The sequence below is a fragment of the Calidris pugnax genome, unplaced genomic scaffold (genome assembly GCF_001431845.1).
Source record: "Calidris pugnax isolate Ruff unplaced genomic scaffold, ASM143184v1 scaffold107, whole genome shotgun sequence".
Taxonomy (NCBI): domain Eukaryota; kingdom Metazoa; phylum Chordata; class Aves; order Charadriiformes; family Scolopacidae; genus Calidris; species Calidris pugnax.
In genome coordinates this window covers 902,163-923,823 of record NW_015090901.1, presented here as the reverse complement: position 1 = coordinate 923,823, position 21,661 = coordinate 902,163, and the positions used below count along the sequence as shown (strand labels likewise).

The 21,661-nt window shown below is 39.2% G+C and overlaps 1 protein-coding gene across 9 annotated transcripts in view; it reads right to left on the bottom strand.

The window, feature by feature from the left end:
• Window positions 1-21,404, bottom strand: part of PPFIA1 (protein tyrosine phosphatase, receptor type, f polypeptide (PTPRF), interacting protein (liprin), alpha 1) — a 66,009-nt gene extending 44,605 nt beyond the window's left edge. For all 9 annotated transcript variants that reach the window (XM_014948861.1, XM_014948867.1, XM_014948863.1 and 6 more), the window contains exons 1-2: window positions 20,034-21,404; window positions 18,660-18,923 (exon numbers count right to left, since the gene is read on the bottom strand). In XM_014948861.1, coding sequence (XP_014804347.1) covers window positions 18,660-18,923 — 264 coding nt within the window. In that variant the 5' untranslated portion in view covers window positions 20,034-21,404. The remainder of the gene's footprint in view (window positions 1-18,659; window positions 18,924-20,033) is intronic.
• Between the last annotated feature and the right edge of the window lie 257 nt (window positions 21,405-21,661).

Here is a 21,661-nt window from a genome sequence, read left to right as displayed (position 1 = left end):
CATTCTGTCCCTCTTTTTTAGTACGGTATTCTCCAACCTCACCTCTGGGATTGACCTATCTAGGCTTTGACATTAACACTGCTCAATCCTAAACAGGCAATTAAGTTTTAAAGTGTTTACAGTTGCATAATGTTATTGCTCTGGAATGAAACTTGCTGTTTCCAGTCCACTTTGGAGCTCAAAGTAGAATCAACTGCCTGGTGTGTGACAAGGAATGAGCAAAAGATCTCTCAATTCACAGCCAGAAGGTACCAAACATACGTGCCCAAGAGCAAAATGGAAAAGCTTATAGCAAGACCAAGTCTCCATGGTAATAAATGGGTTCCCAGTTACCATCCTGAGTGAGTTGCTTAAATTTATGTGTGGTGTTCACTGAGCCTGAACTACAGAGCACTAAATCCAGACTTCATTGCTAGGAGCTGTCAGGAAGCGCCGCGTGTTGAACTGCAAGAAAACATAAAGGAAGAAGGGTGGTGCTTGACAGCTTTGCAAGAGGAATGCAGGAGGAACAGGAAAAGGGAGGTAGAAACACATCAGCTCCATGTTCTCCCTCCCTGAATTAACACATTTCTGATGGACGTGTCCTATTTGGTGGCGGGGGAGTAAAAGTACCCGAACCCAGACATGGCTGGATCCAGCCTCTCACTCGCTGAAGGATCAGGGGTCTTCCTTTCACCACACTTACCAATTGTGACTTTACACACCCCACAGAGTTCAGAAAGTGAGCCTGTAAACCCAAGTACACAGAGCAAAGCACAGGTAGCAGACAGGCCAACAGGAGTCACCAACACTCAAATCATTAACTACAACCTGTACAAACCACCCAAACAAAATCATACTCTTGCATTTCATTTTCTCTAAACCCAGCAAAACAGTGCTGTTCCGTAAACAAGACTAGGGGCAAAGCCTCATGCAAAAATGTATCTTTGTTCATCACTGAAGAGCCAACAGTCCCTGATTACATACCGTGCTTTGCACTGCAAGGTACACATGCCGATCTCCAAGCACCTCCCAAGCTCCACCATTAATTAGACCTACATACAACACAGTGAACACAATAGTCATATATGCCACGGATGATAGCTACAAGACTGTTTTGCTGGTAATGTGCTGGGTGTCAAAACAGGGCCACAGCTGCAGCCTGCAACTTCTCTGTAGGTCTGTGAAATTAAGGAAAGAGAACATGAAGTTGTTTAAACAAGTCAGAAAACTTCAGCCAGTTACTCCTCTTTAGGTCTAACAATGTGCAGTTTGGCCAGCATCTTCCTGTAGGGCAACTGACCTTCATTAAAATTGCTGAAAGCTTAAGAATGCATAATTTCTCCAGTTACTTTGTTAATCTTTACATCAACCTTAGTAAATCACTTCCAGCATCTGAAACTTGTTCAAAATACAGTCTATCACACAGGGTACATTTTCAGATAACCCAGAGCAGACACTACCCATTTTCACCACAGCCTAACATAGACTTTTAAACTACTTTTAAAGCTACGGATGTGTACCAAAGATTACATATCAATCCAGTGAACCAAATACCAAAATACTTATTTTTTTCCCCAAAGGCCTTCTCTAAATACTCAACTTGGGGGTCGAACCCTGCAGCTTAAGAGCACGCACAGAGGATTAAGAAGAAACAAACATACTGAACACTAACTAGAAACACTAGTTTCTAGTTTTAACCTATTTTCTTCTCTTGTTTTTATAAAATACTTTTAAAACGTTGTCTCTACTTTGTGAACATTGGGAATCTTCTGAGTAAGAAAGTCCAGAAGTAGAACCATTACAACAGCTGTAAGGTAACAGCTGTCCAGCAGCAAGCATAGGAAATACAGGAGCATTCTTCAGACTTCCATGAGATTGAACATTTATTCATATGCAATGGGAGCAGAAAAATCTTCTCCCATCACATGGCTAGAATCTTTTCATTGTGGTGGTTATGCTCCACCTCAGCTGTTCTTGGAGGTACATGAGTTCATCCCCTGAAAGGGCAGATACGGCACGAAAGTATGCAAAACCATACCAAGCTTGTTGAGCTTGGAAAATGTACAAGATCAGGTAAAACACATATCGGGAAAACTTTAGTCACCTTTGAAAAACAAGCTTTTCAACTTGGGACATGTCTGGCTACTTCGTGTAGAACTGTCACTGTTGAGACTGCTCAATAACAGAATAATCCTTTCCAATACTGAACCATCCAAGTACCAACATTCCAGAACAGTTTACCTTAACACAGAAATAACTTTACAAAACCTGGGGGGTGTTAGAAAATCAAATGTCTCTCAGTTACACTCCAAATCGGTGAGTTCTAAGGGTTTCACAATATAAATTACCACATTCCTGCACCCCTAGCCCAGTCTATTCTGATTAGTTACTAATACAGTAAGTAGCAGCACAACTTCTTAGTTGTAGCTTTAGGCATCTCCATTTTTGGAGTCCATGTCAGTGAAGAAACCTACCCACACCCATACCCACTATGGCAAAAGGAGAATACAGTTGTACTTAATTAAAGAGGAAGAATCTTGCATTACCAGTTTGACAAGGTATGGGACAAAACCAGTCTCCATCTTTAATATGACACTATAGAGATTTCATTGAAGTTTTCCCTCTCCACATGAGGTTCCTCAGGATTTCCCGGGATCCCATGCAGGATTTCACAGCATACAATGGCCCTCAAAAATTCCAAACCATAAAACTGCAAGATACGCTGAGAAAATTTAACAAGTTCACTATTTTTCCTGAGAGCCCCCCATTCTGAAAGCTAAGTAGCTACTACAAAAGCTATAGCAAATGAGTTTTAAGCAACATTGAACTGTCAGTTTCCCTGGGTAAGAAAAAAAAATAAATGTATTTTTCTGTGTATCAACTCTAAACATACTGCATGCGCAAGAAACAGAACAATTCTGGTTCAGCTGACATCTAACATTAAATTCCTATGACTTTCATGAATCAAAAATTATCGAATCCTAAATACTGGATTCTAGTCTGTTTTAAAAAAAAATTAATCCTCACATGACTAACACCATGAAAAGGCCAAATAAACAGTCTTAAACAAAACAATCAAAGAAAAGCTAAATATCTAAGCTTAACAGGGTATTTCATAGCCACTTCATTTTTAAACCCAAGGGCTTTACGCAGCACACAGGGACCAATATCCCCAGTATCTTTGCAAGTTCGTAGCAAGCAAATTTTTGTACCTATTATGTCACACCAGTTTTGTTTTGGTTTTTTTTTTTTTTAAGCTAACAGTCAGATTTATGAAATAGTTCAAGGGTATTTAGAGTTAAAACTGAAAAGAATTGACATGTTTTAATCATTAAATCCAGCCTTCCAAGAAAACACAGTTCCACACACTTCAACAACAACAAATCCAGAAGAAACAAAGTTGTGCTTTGCCTGTTCTGCATAATAAATCAGATCGCTTTCAACCTTCCCATATCTCTGGCATGTGCTAATGGGAAAGAGAAAAATAAGCTTTAGTGTGGGTAAAGGAAAATATTTTGCTTTTCACCTACTGAAATTAACTTCTCCAGTGAGTATCAAGAAGCCTGGATTTTCTAACCTGGAAACATGAAACTTATTTCAAGCATTAAGAGAATCAGTTCTACGAAGTAAGTTCATCTTTTGTTCTCAAAAAACCCCAACAACTTAAAAGGGAACGTGAGAAAATACTTAAAGTAATCTTAAAATATAGTTATGTCAAACTCTTGTGTTTCAGAGCACTGAGAGGTTTCTCATGCTGGAAGCAGCTGTTTTTCCAACTACAGCTAACTACCCACCATCCTGAGAACACACTGTAGCTTGTAATATAATTAATGTATCAGCCTCCTTTCCTATTTCTCTTTAGGCGTAAGATGGTTTGTAACTCCAAAGACCAAAACACCATCTTTACCATTAAAAAAGTTCTCACTTTCCAACTAGTGGCACTGAGATATTTTAAAACATTTAATACTACCTTGAGTCAATTCTCAGAAGTTTGCATTTTCCTCAATTAAAAAAAAAAACAAACACAAAACCCACCTTTTTTTCCCCTCTATAAAAAACTGTAACACTGCATGAAAACACCCAAATGAATATTGTGGCCAGCTGCCAGTGGCTAATACTAAACCCCAGTAACTTTTTATCATTCTGTCCCTCTTTTTTAGTACGGTATTCTCCAACCTCACCTCTGGGATTGACCTATCTAGGCTTTGACATTAACACTGCTCAATCCTAAACAGGCAATTAAGTTTTAAAGTGTTTACAGTTGCATAATGTTATTGCTCTGGAATGAAACTTGCTGTTTCCAGTCCACTTTGGAGCTCAAAGTAGAATCAACTGCCTGGTGTGTGACAAGGAATGAGCAAAAGATCTCTCAATTCACAGCCAGAAGGTACCAAACATACGTGCCCAAGAGCAAAATGGAAAAGCTTATAGCAAGACCAAGTCTCCATGGTAATAAATGGGTTCCCAGTTACCATCCTGAGTGAGTTGCTTAAATTTATGTGTGGTGTTCACTGAGCCTGAACTACAGAGCACTAAATCCAGACTTCATTGCTAGGAGCTGTCAGGAAGCGCCGCGTGTTGAACTGCAAGAAAACATAAAGGAAGAAGGGTGGTGCTTGACAGCTTTGCAAGAGGAATGCAGGAGGAACAGGAAAAGGGAGGTAGAAACACATTAGCTCTGTGTTCTCCCTCCCTGAATTAACACATTTCTGATGGACATGTCCTATTTGGTGGCGGGGGAGTAAAAGTACCCGAACCCAGACATGGCTGGATCCAGCCTCTCACTCGCTGAAGGATCAGGGGTCTTCCTTTCACCACACTTACCAATTGTGACTTTACACACCCCACAGAGTTCAGAAAGTGAGCCTGTAAACCCAAGTACACAGAGCAAAGCACAGGTAGCAGACAGGCCAACAGGAGTCACCAACACTCAAATCATTAACTACAACCTGTACAAACCACCCAAACAAAATCATACTCTTGCATTTCATTTTCTCTAAACCCAGCAAAACAGTGCTGTTCCGTAAACAAGACTAGGGGCAAAGCCTCATGCAAAAATGTATCTTTGTTCATCACTGAAGAGCCAACAGTCCCTGATTACATACCGTGCTTTGCACTGCAAGGTACACATGCCGATCTCCAAGCACCTCCCAAGCTCCACCATTAATTAGACCTACATACAACACAGTGAACACAATAGTCATATATGCCACGAATGATAGCTACAAGACTGTTTTGCTGGTAATGTGCTGGGTGTCAAAACAGGGCCACAGCTGCATCCTGCAACTTCTCTGTAGGTCTGTGAAATTAAGGAAAGAGAACATGAAGTTGTTTAAACAAGTCAGAAAACTTCAGCCAGTTACTCCTCTTTAGGTCTAACAACGTGCAGTTTGGGCAGCATCTTCCTGTAGGGCAACTGACCTTCATTAAAATTGCTGAAAGCTTAAGAATGCATAATTTCTCCAGTTACTTTGTTAATCTTTACATCAACCTTAGTAAATCACTTCCAGCATCTGAAACTTGTTCAAAATACAGTCTATCACACAGGGTACATTTTCAGATAACCCAGAGCAGACACTACCCATTTTCACCACAGCCTAACATAGACTTTTAAACTACTTTTAAAGCTACGGATGTGTACCAAAGATTACATATCAATCCAGTGAACCAAATACCAAAATACTTATTTTTTTCCCCAAAGGCCTTCTCTAAATACTCAACTTGGGGGTCGAACCCTGCAGCTTAAGAGCACGCACAGAGGATTAAGAAGAAACAAACATACTGAACACTAACTAGAAACACTAGTTTCTAGTTTTAAGCTATTTTCTTCTCTTGTTTTTATAAAATACTTCTAAAACGTTGTCTCTACTTTGTTAGCATTGTGAATCTTCTGAGTAAGGAAGTCCAGAAGTAGAACCATTACAACAGCTGTAAGGTAATAGCTGCCTAGCAGCAAGCATAGGAAATACAGGAGCATTCTTCAGACTTCCATGAGATTGAACATTTATTCATATGCAATGGGAGCAGAAAAATCTTCTCCCATCACATGGCTAGAATCTTTTCATTGTGGTGGTTATGCTCCACCTCAGCTGTTCTTGGAGGTACATGAGTTCATCCCCTGAAAGGGCAGATACGGCACAAAAGTATGCAAAACCATACCAAGCTTGTTGAGCTTGGAAAATGTACAAGATCAGCTAAAATACATATCGGGAAAACTTTAGTCACCTTTGAAAAACAAGCTTTTCAACTTGGGACATGTCTGGCTACTTCGTGTAGAACTGTCACTGTTGAGACTGCTCAATAACAGAATAATCCTTTCCAATACTGTACTGTCCAACTACCAACATTCCAAACAGTTTACCTTAACACAGAAATAACTTTACAAAACCTGGGGGGTGTTAGAAAATCAAATGTCTCTCAGTTACACTCCAAATCGGTGAGTTCTAAGGGTTTCACAATATAAATTACCACATTCCTGCACCCCTAGCCCAGTCTATTCTGATTAGTTACTAATACAGTAAGTAGCAGCACGACTTCTTAGTTGTAGCTTTAGGCATCTCCATTTTTGGAGTCCATGTCAGTGAAGAAACCTACCCACACCCATACCCACTATGGCAAAAGGAGAATACAGTTGTACTTAATTAAAGAGGAAGAATCTTGCATTACCAGTTTGACAAGGTATGGGACAAAACCAGTCTCCATCTTTAATATGACACCATAGAGATTTCATTGAAGTTTTCCCTCTCCACATGAGGTTCCTCAGGATTTCCCGGGATCCCATGCAGGATTTCACAGCATACAATGGCCCTCAAAAATTCCAAACCATAAAACTGCAAGATACGCTGAGAAAATTTAACAAGTTCACTATTTTTCCTGAGAGCCCCCCATTCTGAAAGCTAAGTAGCTACTACAAAAGCTATAGCAAATGAGTTTTAAGCAACATTGAACTGTCAGTTTCCCTGGGTAAGAAAAAAAAATAAATGTATTTTTCTGTGTATCAACTCTAAACATACTGCATGCGCAAGAAACAGAACAATTCTGGTTCAGCTGACATCTAACATTAAATTCCTATGACTTTCATGAATCAAAAATTATCGAATCCTAAATACTGGATTCTAGTCTGTTTTAAAAAAAAATTAATCCTCACATGACTAACACCACTATTTTTTTTAGAAATAGACCCAGGACAAGATCCATCATGCAGGATTATTTCAGCGACAAGATACTTGTGCTTGCAGAAACTGTAAGCAGCAGCTGAGGCCCTGCCCTGCCCTATTCTAATCATTTATCTTGGCCTCCAGTTGTCAGGTTTAGTTCTGTGGCCAGTAGTTGTAAAGTGCTTTTTTCACACTATGTTAAAAGGGAGTGCTTGGGAATATCTGAATAAGGCTGGCCAAGCCACCCTCATTAAACAAGCATCAACATGTACTTCCCCCTCAGTGCTCTCCTATTATGTATATATATATATTTAATTTTTTTTGCCAAGCGATGAACACTTCAGTCTTATAATTTCAAACTTGTTTAAGCAAGTAATACTCAATGAGGACAGATACGTGCCTTCAGCAGGAAATTCAACTCACAGGCTCTTTACATTTTATTTTTCTACTTCTTTGTACTCTATAACCCCAGTTTACATGCTAAGTGCATTTAATGGGCTTACTGAAGCTAAATATATCCAAATCTGCAATATTTGGAATAAAAACAACTGGACCATTCCGTGGAAAAGCTGCTCAATTTTTACAAATAAAGGCAACTTTAAAGCCCATGCAAAAAGAGTATAGTCTCAGGTCTCACAACAGCCAAGTCTGGTGTCTAAACACAGAAAAAGTTAACTCAACAACATGTATTAAGTGTCAAGGAGTTGTTTTGTAAGGGGATTTTAAGCTTCTTTTAATGTTCCAAGTACTTTTTTGTCTGCCACAAAAGATATCCATAACCAACAGTTGCAAACTTCATAACTACCTGACCCCAGCCAACGTTTAACATCACAGAACAAAACCAGGGATGCAAACAATACTAAAAGGCAGACAAAGGGGAAAAAAAAAAAAAGAAGGAAGAGATGAGGACAGTCTGTTAATACTCTGTAACCAGTAACAAATGCTGAAGTGAAAGATGGATTGGTGGGGAACCTGGTCTGAGGAGAGGAAGAAGCTCCCATTCCACACTGGGCTACAAACAAGGGAAAGATGACACAACTGGGAAACCCTGCAGCCTCCCACTCAGTGGAGAGCAGGGACACGCTTGGCCCATTTCTCCTAGGACTTAATCTTTTATAACCATTGCACAAACTACAGAAGAGCATTACACAGTCTCTAAAGACCACAGTTCCTACAGGGGATCAGAGTTACACCAATATAAATCTCTGCATAAATAAGATTACAGGAGGGGAAAAGGACAGCTTCTTTCCCGTATGGACATTCTAGCAAGAGCTAAAATCCTAAAAAGCTTGTTTCATTTCCACTTTACATGAAGTAAAGCAATTCCAGATTTCTTAAAACAAAGGCTCAGCTTTTGGAAGATAATGTTGTTGAACCACACCCTCAAAAGACATTCTGAAAACTCAAGTTGCATGTTCTAAAAGGAATGAATTACTGGATGCACCTGCCTCATGTTCTTCAACACAAAGCTAAAAAAACGTTATGACCTTTCAAGACTTTTCTCCATGAACTGCAAAAAGGTGATAATACTGCATGAAAAAATATATTACTCAGGAATAAAAACTAAAATTAAAAAAAAAGATTCACAGTGGTATCCTCAGGTATCCCTGAAATTATCTAACCCAAACTTTTAGTCATTCACCCAAATGCAATCCAGCAATAGAGAGAGCCTTGAAGAGATGTTCTGAAGTGAGAAGCTTACCTGACACACATAAACATGTAAAAACCCCCACCAGATTCACCCATACATCCAAGACTGCTCTCCATACAAGCCCTGCCGTTCCAACCTTGGCCTCTCAGATCATCCTTTACCCCCATAATTAGATTATCTGAAGAACTTCTAGTACTACAGGTAACTCTCTGAACAACAGAATCCCATTTAAATCTTCAAATGGCCTTTGGGTCAAACTTTCCTTTTACTTCTGGTATTCCAAGCTGAAACACAAAAGGCAGCCCATGTCTTAAAATTCTTGTAGAAGCAAGAGATTCAAGCATGAGATGGCAGTCAGGACTTCAAATACGATACAGAACAGAACCCTAAAGAATATACAATTACACAGAGTTCAGGTTCCCATTGGTAACAACACAACTCTTACTCAAGCCCAAACTACAGTGAAAAGCAGAGCCAGTAACAGAATTTCAGTGCAGTATTATTCATTCACCAAGCTTAACGGAGACCCATCAACCATCACATTACAGAGCACCATTTGAGCCAGCAGAATATCCCATTATTTGGATAGGACTCCAAAGAAAAGGGGAGTTTTGACTATGACATTCCATTGGCAAAACTATCTATTGCTGAGTTATTTTTGTGACAGGCTCACATAAGACATTTGAGAATCCACAACTCCCAAATCCACAATTTAAACCGTGCCACTGAAGAAGGCCCCATCACATTACAGAGCACCATTTGAGCCAGCAGAATATCCCATTATTTGGATAGGACTCCAAAGAAAAGGGGAGTTTTGACTATGACATTCCATTGGCAAAACTATCTATTGCTGAGTTATTTTTGTGACAGGCTCACATAAGACATTTGAGAATCCACAACTCACAAATCTACAATTTAAACCGTGCCATTGAAGAAGACAAAAGTCCTTTTAGATGCATATAGAACATCGAAGGAAAAGGGAATCCTGCTTTTTCAAAACAATTTTGATTTACACAGTGAGAGAACATTCATATCAAGCATTCTGTGAAGCACACAATAAAACAAACAAGCAATTCCACTTTCAGATATCTCTCTCCCTTTTCAGTGGCTTTTTTCATGATCATGCTTGAAAATTCAGAAATACTACTAAAACAGATTACTTTTCAGTGGCTTTTTTCATGATCATGCTTAAGAATTCAGAAATAGTACTAAAACAGATTTTAAAAAATTGGTTACTATTTACTGAGATAATCACAAATCCAGCACCATCACAATAAAACAAACAAGCAATTCCACTTTCAGATATCTCTCTCCCTTTTCAGTGGCTTTTTTCATGATCATGCTTAAGAATTCAGAAATAGTACTAAAACAGATTTTAAAAAATTGGTTACTATTTACTGAGATAATCATGAATCCAGCACCATTTAAATAACAGGGATTTATAATCTTCTTTGAGTGAGACCTCTCCACATTAAAGAAAGTTTTAGCTTTAACACCAAGGATTTGGGCAGCCAAAATTTCTTTTCAAACAATTCAAAACAAACACCATTTCTCACTACAGGAAATTGTCAGTATCGAGAAGACAATTATTAATAAAGCTCACCAACTGCAAGGTAGTTTCTTTACACGAACATTCTTAGTTAGATCTTTCACCTATACATCAAACCAGTCTAAACTCTGTCAACAGGAAAAAAACCTTTGTTTAAACTGCACATCTTAAGGTGGCTTTGTTTAATTTGTTTTGTTTTTTTTTAACTACATAAATTATTCAGCTACTTGTGCTTATATAATTATATACTTATACTGTGCACAGTTCTCTAAATTTGAGGTAGGGAAAAAAATCTCACTTCTTTCAACAGTAAAAAGCTTATTAATCCATGGTCTACATTCTTTATTCATTTCTACCAGATAATCTACCCTGCAATTCTTTGTAAAAGGCAAAAAATGCATTTAAAAACAATGTTTCCCTACACGTAATTTAAACTGAACCAAATGTGTTTATATGGGAGGTAGGATTTAAAAAAGCAAGCACTATGCTACAGAATATTTCTAGACAACTAGATGTGAAACAGAACTAGACACCAAACTCCCCCAGGTACTAGCAATAGGAGGAAAGCACAACACAGCATGGCTCAGAGCATACCCAAATAGAGACTAGTGTTCTACAGAGGGGGAGGAGGGAGGAAAAAAAACCTAAAAAAATTAAAAATAAAAAACAAAAATCAAGGCTGCACATTTTCCTACCACAAGAAATAGAAAACACTTGTTTATTTTCCAAGTGGAAGCTCTTTTTTCTCCTCAACAAAACCAGACAGATGAGCGTATCAAATTTTTCAAGCTTTTTTCCACATGGCCATTTAAACAAGTGATGGTCCTTGTTTAAGATCTGTCCTGACAATATCTGATTATGCCTAATACTGGTAGCGTAAAGATCTTTTCATTAAGGAATCTGGGACCACTTCATAGAAGTTCTAAAACAAAATATTCTTTCTAAACATTTATATTTCTGAAAACATAACAATAAAACAGATGAACTACAGGAAAAGATATGTTTACGCTTCTTATTCATATGTACCCAAAGTCATAGTATATTTCAAATGCAACCAAAATTACACCTCCATTAAGATTTTCACTGCCATCTGCAAAAACTGTATCCTGAGGAACATAAACATAGACACAAACATAAACACATGAGCAAAGTTCAAGGCTTCCACTGTGGAATAGCAGAAGAGAAGATTAAGCAACAAAGCTTTTCTTCTTAAAAATGTTACAGCTCTGGCCACTGTAGGAACAGGCTCCAGAGCCTTGTCATGCGAACTAGAAGAAAAGGAGCTGATTTTCATCAGAGGTTATACAAAACCCAAGGTAAAGTCTGAAATAGATAAAGGTCATAGGCAAAATCCAAGTTAACCAGCTACTCACATCAGCTTACAGATAACCCAAAGGAAAAATACATCAGGATAAAATTGAGCATTGACTTTAACAAGTATTGTAACCACAGGAGTCCTCCAATTCCAAATATACAAACTAGGAGAGTCATCTCCTCTACAGATGTATTCAGCTCACTACATAATTATCTGGAGTTTACAAAATGCAGAAACAGTATTTCCAAACACTACCATGAAAAAGTCAAGTTGAATAAAAAACTCACTCCACTCAACAGCAAAATAATAATTCTTCTTTCAGCCTGGAGAATGTGAAAACATTTTTCCTGGCAAGAGTTGCCACACATTTCCCTGTTTACGCTTGGAGAATCCACAGGCAGGCTTACCAAAAAATAAGCTTGGCGTATTCAGCTCACTACATAATTATCTGGAGTTTACAAAATGCAGAAACAGTATTTCCAAACACTACCATGAAAAAGTCAAGTTGAATAAAAAACTCACTCCACTCAACAGCAAAATAATAATTCTTCTTTCAGCCTGGAGAATGTGAAAACATTTTTCCTGGCAAGAGTTGCCACACATTTCCCTGTTTACGCTTGGAGAATCCACAGGCAGGCTTACCAAAAAATATGCGTGGAAAGTTATGAACACCCAGATTACCTGACACACACAATGCAAATTTATCCCTTCTCAGTATTTGTAGCTTGAGATCCATATGCGCAAGAGATTATGATAAGTATTTTCTAATATATGTCAACAGATACCAGTCAGTCTTCAGACTTAAAGTGACTTAAGCTGCCTAAATTGCTTAAAGTAGCTTACTTGAAGACCTCTATGATATTCCTTTAAGGCAGGAAAACTAAAAAAAAAAAAAGCAATATTAAGTTATTCTGAGTTATATTAATTGAGTTCCAGGATGTAGTGCTAACTTAGGAAGAACAAAACCCAAAATTACTAATAGATAGCTAAGCATTCTCTCTAAAAATTCAGGTTCTATGAAAACATCAACTCTGACAACTATAACAGATCTACATATATCAAAGCATAAACAAACGTGTACTCTTAATTCTATCTTCAAATCCTATAGTGAGTAAAACCAACATCCACCTCTCCTAAATAAATACCAGAGAGGAGAAACCAAGGCCACAGGCCAGTGGATGTTAAAATATTAAGAACTTGGAAGGAAGATGGGGGGGATTGCATTTTTAATTCACATTTATCTCTAAAAAAAAAAAAAATCCAAGAGGTTTTTTCTTTTTTTTTTCCCCAAAGACATAGATGGAAATTGCAACTATGTAGCCACACTGATTCTTTAAGTGTTGCTAACAAATATTTTCCAATATAGCTTTTTGTTACACTTTAAAAACAGAGAAAAACAGAAGGGCTTGCAGACAAAGAATTCTCAGACTACCAAAATAAACACTACCTGCTGTACCAGAGGCTACAGGCAAGTTAGCACAGATGAGCAAGTATGTGAAGTTCACCTGGTTCTAAACACACCATATATTTTTAAAACAGCTTGTTTTGATTATACTCTTTTACCTCCAGCTTCTACACAGCCTGTTAGTTACACTGCAAGTTAGACTACAGCACACCAAACATGAATAAACCCATTATCAGACATTTGTACACAGTAACAGAAGAGTGGGTCAAAATAATCACTAGGTCATCTTTCAGGGCTACATCCACTATTAAAAACAATCAAGAAGCATTTCTGTGTTGTCACAAAAACATCGTTCCTATAAATAAGCTAAGGAAAAGAAAAGCAATAGTCTCAGACTTCATAATATCTTTTTATTAGAGAGATTGATGAGGCATCGTAACAGCACTGAAGTTCATCCTCAAATACCAAGAAAACCTAAAACTCATTCTAAATCTAATCTATCTGAAAGGTCTATTTATAATCGAGATAACTTAAATTAAAAGCACAGTATAAACAGCAAGCTGCTAACAATAGGCAAACAGATGTCTGCTGGGTAGGGATGGGATGTTTCAATAAACAAACTCAACCAAATGTATTGAAATGAGACACTAAGTTAGAACAAATGCTAGAGACTTGGTCCTCAATATACACCATTATATTATTTAAGTGTAGCTTCTCCTCTTTTTGCCCAATCATAGAGTGTACTTTCAGAAAACTTGATATTCTGAAGGTTTTGGACAAAAGTTGTCTGTTTCTATGCCTTGCAAAGAAAGATGTGTTAGGCAAGTGGAGGTTTATTGATATAGTCAGTGAAGAATTCTGAACATTTAACTCCTATCTCCATCTGACTTAACCCAGTGTAAAGACAAATCTATCCAGTAATTTACTAACAGCAAGAGCCAAGTAAGATTTAGCACCTGGAACTTAACACAGACAAAACTAAAATGATAGTTGTCAAAATGCCATGGAAAGAGTCGTGTTCATCTTTGCTGTCAGAACGGGATGAGAACCAGAAGACATGTCTGCTCTGACAGACATTTGCACATCTGAAATCCTTCTGGATCTTTATCATTTCTGGATACATGGTGCTCTGCTGAGATTAATGTCTTTTATGTAGACGCCAGTACCACATCTTGCCAGAGTAAGAAGTATAAGCTCTGTCACCTCAAGGCTTAAGAGTTGTAAGAAGTATAAGCTCTGTCACCTCAAGGCTGAAGAGCTGTGAATACTGGAAATGGAGTTGCACTTAAAATGCTACGGAAATCTCAGCTGCTGCAAAGCTTGGCAAGCCCTTTACTTAATATACTTTCTGCAACTGTGTTCTTCAGACTACGTACAATTCAAAAACCTCATTTCTACATCTATGACATCCTGTCTTATTGAAAACTTGTTTGGAGGAAATCCAAGTGACACCATTCTTAAAATGGCAACTAGATCCTTAAGTTCTTCATTATAAAACAATACAAGGGCAAGTCTTCCAACCAAGTGTTCAGATATTTCTTATGTGGGAGACATCAAAGAGTATTTCTGAGATTGTCTAAGAAAGACCATTCTACAGGGACATACCTGAACTTAACTGAATACAAATATAAAAGATCACACACTATATTTGAAGTGTGCAGTAATGGTAGAATATTTACTATAGATAGAAAGCAACTAAAAATGGTCTGCCAGGGACTCACTTTAAGATATGATGGGCAACCTAGTAAAGCTGAAGCCAAACCAAAATTACAGGCAGCTTCTTTTTCCCACATTTAACTCCACATTGCAATAAAGTGCTCTTATTTACACTCAGACACACACACAGCCTCTGACAGGAAGTTCTCATCTGCCCCTATGTATATGTTGCTAAATACAGAAATTATGAACAGGGCCACCACAAATACAGGAAAAACTTTTATTTTACTTACCTTGCCTAGAAATGAAAATAAAAGATGATAAATTTAAGACCAAAAGAGTAGAAGTACAAGAGTAAGATGGATCTTAATGAGTGTTGCTGTATCACAGAAGCTTAGTATTTCTACATCAGCTTATAAAACTCTTAAAAGACATATTAAAGTTGTCATCCTGATAAAAGTTGCCATGAATTCATCAACTGTGCTTTTATTTGTGACACGTACCAGAGTCTCTGTAAATTCAACTCTACTCTTCTCCATCCAAAACAGCCATCTTGTTGTCATTTAGAAATTTTTACATTAAATTCTACCAGCAAAATGATCCCTGACCAGCAACACCTTCATAGCAAGACACTTGGACCTCAACTGTCTTAAGTTCCAAATTTAACTTTTAAACACAGTAGCATCCTGTTTGTTTCACAGATTAACTTAGAACCTAGAACACACTAACCTAGAATTTTGTAAAATACACTCTAGAAGGCACATTAAAGGCTTGGAAAATAACAGAGAGGAATTATTCTTCTGACCATAATTAAATCCTAATTGAGTGTGTTTACATTAGAAATAACAGTTCTCTAAGTTCTCAAAGTACAAAGTTAATTTTCATTTTTTCCGTGAAAAATTCTAGGAAGAATAAATTTAATTTTAAGCTCTTGCACAGCAATTTGATTTCATCAAGTTCATCTTCCAAGGTCAGAGTACAGTTTGACTTGGGTAATGTGTAATAGAAGGGAACTCCCAGAAAACAAAAAGCATTGCCAAGAATTCAGTTATTTTATCAAGACAACGTTGATGTATTTCATTTCCAGCTGTCCATACAAGAAAAACTTGTCAGTTTTACTCTGTGTAGATGTAACAGATAAAGCACATGTATATAAGGTTAGAAAGCTCTTCTCTCTGTGAATTAAACATCCAGAACAAAAGGCTTCTTACTCTAAACAGCTGTTTCAGGTTTATGTGAGCTAGAACTGATGCCTTTAAATTACTAACTGACCAGCACACTACAAAAGTCTACTTCTCTAACACTTCAGAGAATGCACATCACCCCTGCAGAATAAATTGCACTTACTTTTATAATCTACAAGATGTTTCAAACACGTAAGCACCAATTTGCCATCTTGTAATTATATACACACACCAGGGTGAGCCTCTTCCTTATACAGAAATTCAGTGAAGGTAAGGAATGAAACACAGGGATGCCATTAGAAATTGTGCATCTTCATAGTAAAAACAACAAAGTATTTTTGGTATAAAAGCAGTCAATCTGGCATTCTTTCTTTTATACAAGGACTTTCCTTCGGTCATCAGAACAGTCTAACTGGCTGATTCAGCTAAATATATGAAACAGGAAAAGTGTACAAACAAACAATTCAATTCAGTACTCCTTAAGATAAAGTACTCCAAAATCAGCTACAAAGACATTTTACGAGCCACATGCCACCTCTGAGGGACAAATACTACATTGGTTACATAGTGATTTAGTAGTTCAAGCAATTATATTAGTATTTCTACAACCAGTTAAATTGATCTTCCCATCTCTTTTGACTAAATTGAAAATAACTACTATAAAAAATATCTTTACAAAAAGTACACCACTAAATCCCTTCTTTCCTGAAAAAAAAATATAACACAGTTGCCAGTAAATTTAAAGTTATCCTGTTTCAACCCGTTCTTGAAATCACAGTTAAACAACGGGTCATTTCAGACCGTAGTTCAAAAGAATGCTCAGCTTGAAATAATTAACAAAAGAGTTTGAATAGTTTCAAATATTACAGTCACCACAAAGTTTTCCTAGTGAACACTTATTAGAATTTAAAAAAAAAAAAAAAAAAGAAAACAACCCACATCTTTTCACCTCATCAGAAATTTACACCTATGAAGTAACTGAATCTTTACCAAAACAAAAACTTGCCAAATACAGGAGTTATTTCTGACTGTAGCAAGAATAACAAAATAATTTTAACTTTTGAAAGCATCATCAATCATCACCTTCCACAATCATTTGAGCTTAAGCACCACTGAGGACCAAAGAGGCATAGTTTTCACACCACGACAACAGCATTTTTCAACAGCAATCTACAAAATCTACACTGCTGTATATTTATATAAAATTGCAGTAAAATCCCTCTCTCAACTGAACCGTGAGACTTGTTTTCCTACAGATTTCACACGAAACCATAAAATTATGACATTTTTGAAAATGGGAATTATTTTTTTTAACTTCATTAATCTTTTAGAAATGTTTAGAAAGAAATGTTTACATGTAAGTGGCTTGTTAGATTTAGGAAAGAAAGCTGAGAACTGAAAAGGAAAAAGTGGCACAGTATAGTTTAGAGCTTTGGGTGATTCTACTTATCCACAAATTCAAGTCTAACAGTTTACAGATGATATGATTGGTTAATGGCATCCATTAATGCAGCAGACCTGAAATAGCGGCTAAAGAGAAGCCACAAATATTACAACAACAACAAAAAAAAACCCAAAGAATGATTTTTGCCTACAGCACATGATTTAACACAGGGAGCAGCAAAGGTTGAAAATATCCCCTTTCTGATTTCCCTCATGCTGTTGTAACTAGATTAACATGTATTATTTTTTAGTTTCTATCCCTGAGTAATTGCCAGTACCAATTACCATACCAAGAGTCATACAGTGATTACGTTACAACGAGAGCAGTGGCAACAGAAGGGTTTAAAACTACTGTTTTAAAGTGTATAAACAGGAACCACAATATTTAAGGATATGTAAACATTTGTAAAAATAGTAAGCATTCTTGGAATAATGTATGCAAGTATAACATCACCATGACATAGCTGGGACAACTACCAAACATGCTAGAAAGTGTTAAGGCTACCAACAGTTAAATGACAGCTTAAAGCAGCCTCTGCTTTGCCAAGTGTTAAGGCTACCAACAGTTAAATGACATCTTAAAGCAGCCTTACAATCAAATGCTTTTCAAAGTGTTCAAAGTTCAGTTGTAGTTTTTTTAACTACAACGGATAAAAAACGAGTTCTGTAGACACCAGTCACCTTTCCTAACGACACACTAGTGCCCTACCTAACACGTTTAGCACTACAAGCTGTATATTGGTACACTCCAAAAGTCAATAATCAGTAACTCCTAAACAAAAAACAAATCCAAACTCTCCAAAAGGAACTATACGAGTTAAACACCACACTCAAGATTTCTACACTGCCATGACAACTCAGTAAGCACTCACAAGGTAGCAGTCTTAAACTTTTCAAATTTTTAAACCAAAGTCCATAACAGTATCAGAATGGCCTGCAAGCAATTCTTAAGCACGTGAATGAATCAGGTGGTTAGAAAGAACATTAAAAAAATACCAGTGACAGAAGAAAGTCCATCAAGTTCTATTAAACAAAAGGATGTAGATAAGACTTCACGCTCAACCTAAGCCAAAGAAATGGCAGACACTGGGAAAGCACACTGGAGGGAAAGGGCTGATGTTCCCTGCTCACCTTGCTTTAGTATCTTTCTCATAGTAAGCACACATCAACAGATACTTCACGAAAGTACTAAGCTAGATTGATCTTCCCCTAACATTACCTGACTCTTCAGTAAAGTAAATAATGCAAGAAGCCAACAGAAACCCACAAAGAATACAAAAATTGTCGAAAGGTACCATCCTTTCAAAGCATCCATACCTGTGGAAGTGCAGTATTGAGCTGTCTCTGCAAGGAATCTCTCTCATGACCAACTTCATGAAGCTTGCCCTGGGTCAACGCTAGCGTCTCCTGAGTTTCTCTTAGTGTTTCCAGAAGGCGATCCCTTTCTTCCAACATGGACACCATTAATTGCTCAAAATGGGAATCAGCATCTGACTGTAACGGGGAACCTGAACCATGGCCTCCATTTCCCCCAGAGGGAATCTCTGCCTCACTGATGGTTGGCATCACCTCACACATCATCTTGAAACAAAATAAGACAAAACAAAGACCGTAAATTTAAGTCAAACAAATCTAAACAGGATAAGCAAAGGAACTTTGGATACTACCCATAATAACAACTCAGCTTTCCCAATGATAGCATCAGCAAAGGTTGCCAACACCTTAGTGTTTGCCACTATTTCATTAAGACTGCAGGAGAAAAGGTATACAATCAATTTCATCAAGGCATCACTTCATAATGAGAATCTTGTGACTTCTTGCAAAACCAGATTTTTACAGCTACATTTCAAACTGTGATCTCATTTTAATAGATTTATATTTTTGTTAAGAGAAAACTGCTGCTAAGATCTTTAAAAAAACAAAGATAAGGCATGCAGCACGCCACCAAAAATTATACACTTACACCAGTAAGTGATTACACTGCATATTTTGAGAATCATTATCTGCTTCTTCCAACGTTTGAAACATAGAAAGATAGTATCTAAAAGAGTCCTGTGAGTTTATGCTGGCTGTGTCTATGGTAAAAGTGATGCATGTAAATTAGTGGTAAATCCACACAGTCCAATTCAGGAGACACACACGCAAAGGAAAATAAAAAGCAGAAAATTCATTATGAAGTGGCAGCAGCTGTCACTGTGGATAACAAAAGCAAAGGTAAGCAAAAATAATTCAAGGCAGAGTATGAATACAATTAACAATGCAAATGTAAATACTGTACTACCATTAAATTGGAAGGACTTTTAAGAGACCCTAGCAGGTCACAAGAGTCTAAGGCATCACATTTTTTAAAAAGCATAGGGGGAAAAAAACCTAATATAATTACTGCACATTCTCACTGAGCCTCTAGGACTTCTAAAGTTCTTCAGGCAGCCTCTCTGAACATCACAAACCTACAAGAACCTAAGGCAAATCAGAAAAAACTGTTCTCTCAGTCTCTCAGGTACCATATGTTCTCAGCCTTAAATTTCTCACTCACATCTGAACATTTTAAAGGACAACTAAACTTATTCTGAGCCTTACTGTGGGACCTCTCAATCCCTTGAAAGATTGTGAACAGCCTGAAGTGATTTGTAACATTTTCATGCATGAGTACCATAAGCCCTCTATTTTCACCACCACTACATTATTTACCTTGCTCAATAAAATAAAAAGGCTTGGAAAACAGGCCCCAGGTTTCCTGCAGTACCAGTTCTTCTCTGTTTTTAGTAGTTTTTTGTTACCCCAAAAAACCTTTCGGATTGCAAAGCATCCATTCAGCTCTAGTCCAATGTCTATTTAATTGAAACACCCCGTGCACATGAAAACAAGTAAACCCGCTGAGAAAAGAGCGGATCCAGTAAAAAGCAGCAGCAGCTTCAGCTAACTAGCCAAGTCCCCAGAAGAGAAGAATGTGAAAATAAACTGTCTCAGCTTCCCATCCCTCTATTACTGGCCCATAGGTCCTCCAACAGCTGGGATGGGGGAATCATGTGCTGAGAATGAAACAAAATATAAAAAAAAAAAAAAGTGTAGTCCGATGCAGTGGTGCAACAAGCTTCAATAGTTCATTGCTCATAAATTCCACTCAGGTCACAATCGCATTATTAAAGAGAGCGTGGACAGCATGGGAAAACGGCACAAGCTTTCTCGTAAAGGATTTGGAAAAGCCTCCCTTCTTTCCTCTTCTGTTAATTCCAACGGGAGGCTCCCCTTCCAGTTTCCTGGGTCTTAGTTCAAACATTTATAATCCCAAGAGCAAGGCGCTGGTATCGCTTTGGAAGGCGAGGAGAAGGGAGAGACCTGTTGTTTCCTCTGCGTTAATCCTCCACCCGCTCTTGCCTCGGCCGGATCCCACCGACGATGCTCGGGAACCGGTGATATCCAGCCGAAAGGGGTGAAATAACCCCGCCGACAACGGAGGTAGCGCCCGAAAAGCAGAGGCGGGGGAGGAAGGCCCCGAAGAGAGACGGGGGCACCGGCAGCTCACCCGCCCGGGTCTCTCCGATCCTCTTCCCCGCGGCAGGCCCCGGCAAACAAAGATGCTGGCGGAGGAGATGGGGCTTTTCTGCTCACCCCCTTGCCCTCACCCCGCCGCCCCTCACGGGGATCGCCCGGCCGGGCCTCCCTCTCTCCCCGCCGGAGGCCCCAGCGGCGCCGGGAGCGCGGCCCCGCAGCCCGCACACAGCCGGCGGGGGCTCAGCGTTCCCCCAGAGGAGCGAGCCCGGCCACGGAGGCCCCAGCGCCGTGAGGGCCCTCCCTACCGAGCGGCGGGGCAGGCTCCCCCGCGGCGGGAGGACTCGCGTCCCTCCGGGCCGGGCCCGGCTCGGCTCCGCCCGCCGCCTCCGCCGCCTCCACGTCCGTGGTTGCCGGCGATGGGCCGGCTGAGGCCGGGTTAGGTGCCGCTGCGTCCCGCGACGGCGGTGCCGCGGCCCGAGGAGGGGGCAAAGGCCCTGCGCGCTGGGGAGAGCCCCGATCGCCGCGCCGACCCCCCGACCCGTCGCGCCAGCACCGACCGCCGCCGCCTCCCGCTTCTCCCGGCGCCCTCTGCGGCTCCTGCATAAATCAGTGCGGGGCCCAGAATGCACCGCGCGGGGAGGCTCCTTCAGGGCCGCGGGTTCGAGACCCGCTCCCCCGCGGAGGCGCCGGCGTGAACCCGTTCTCTACCCCGGCTAAGCGATACTCTCGCCGCCCACGGGTGTCCGCCCGAAAGCAGAGCCCCGGGGCAGGAGGCGTGCTCGCTGAGGGCTGAGCAACAGGGCAAGACAGGAGTCATCAGCGCT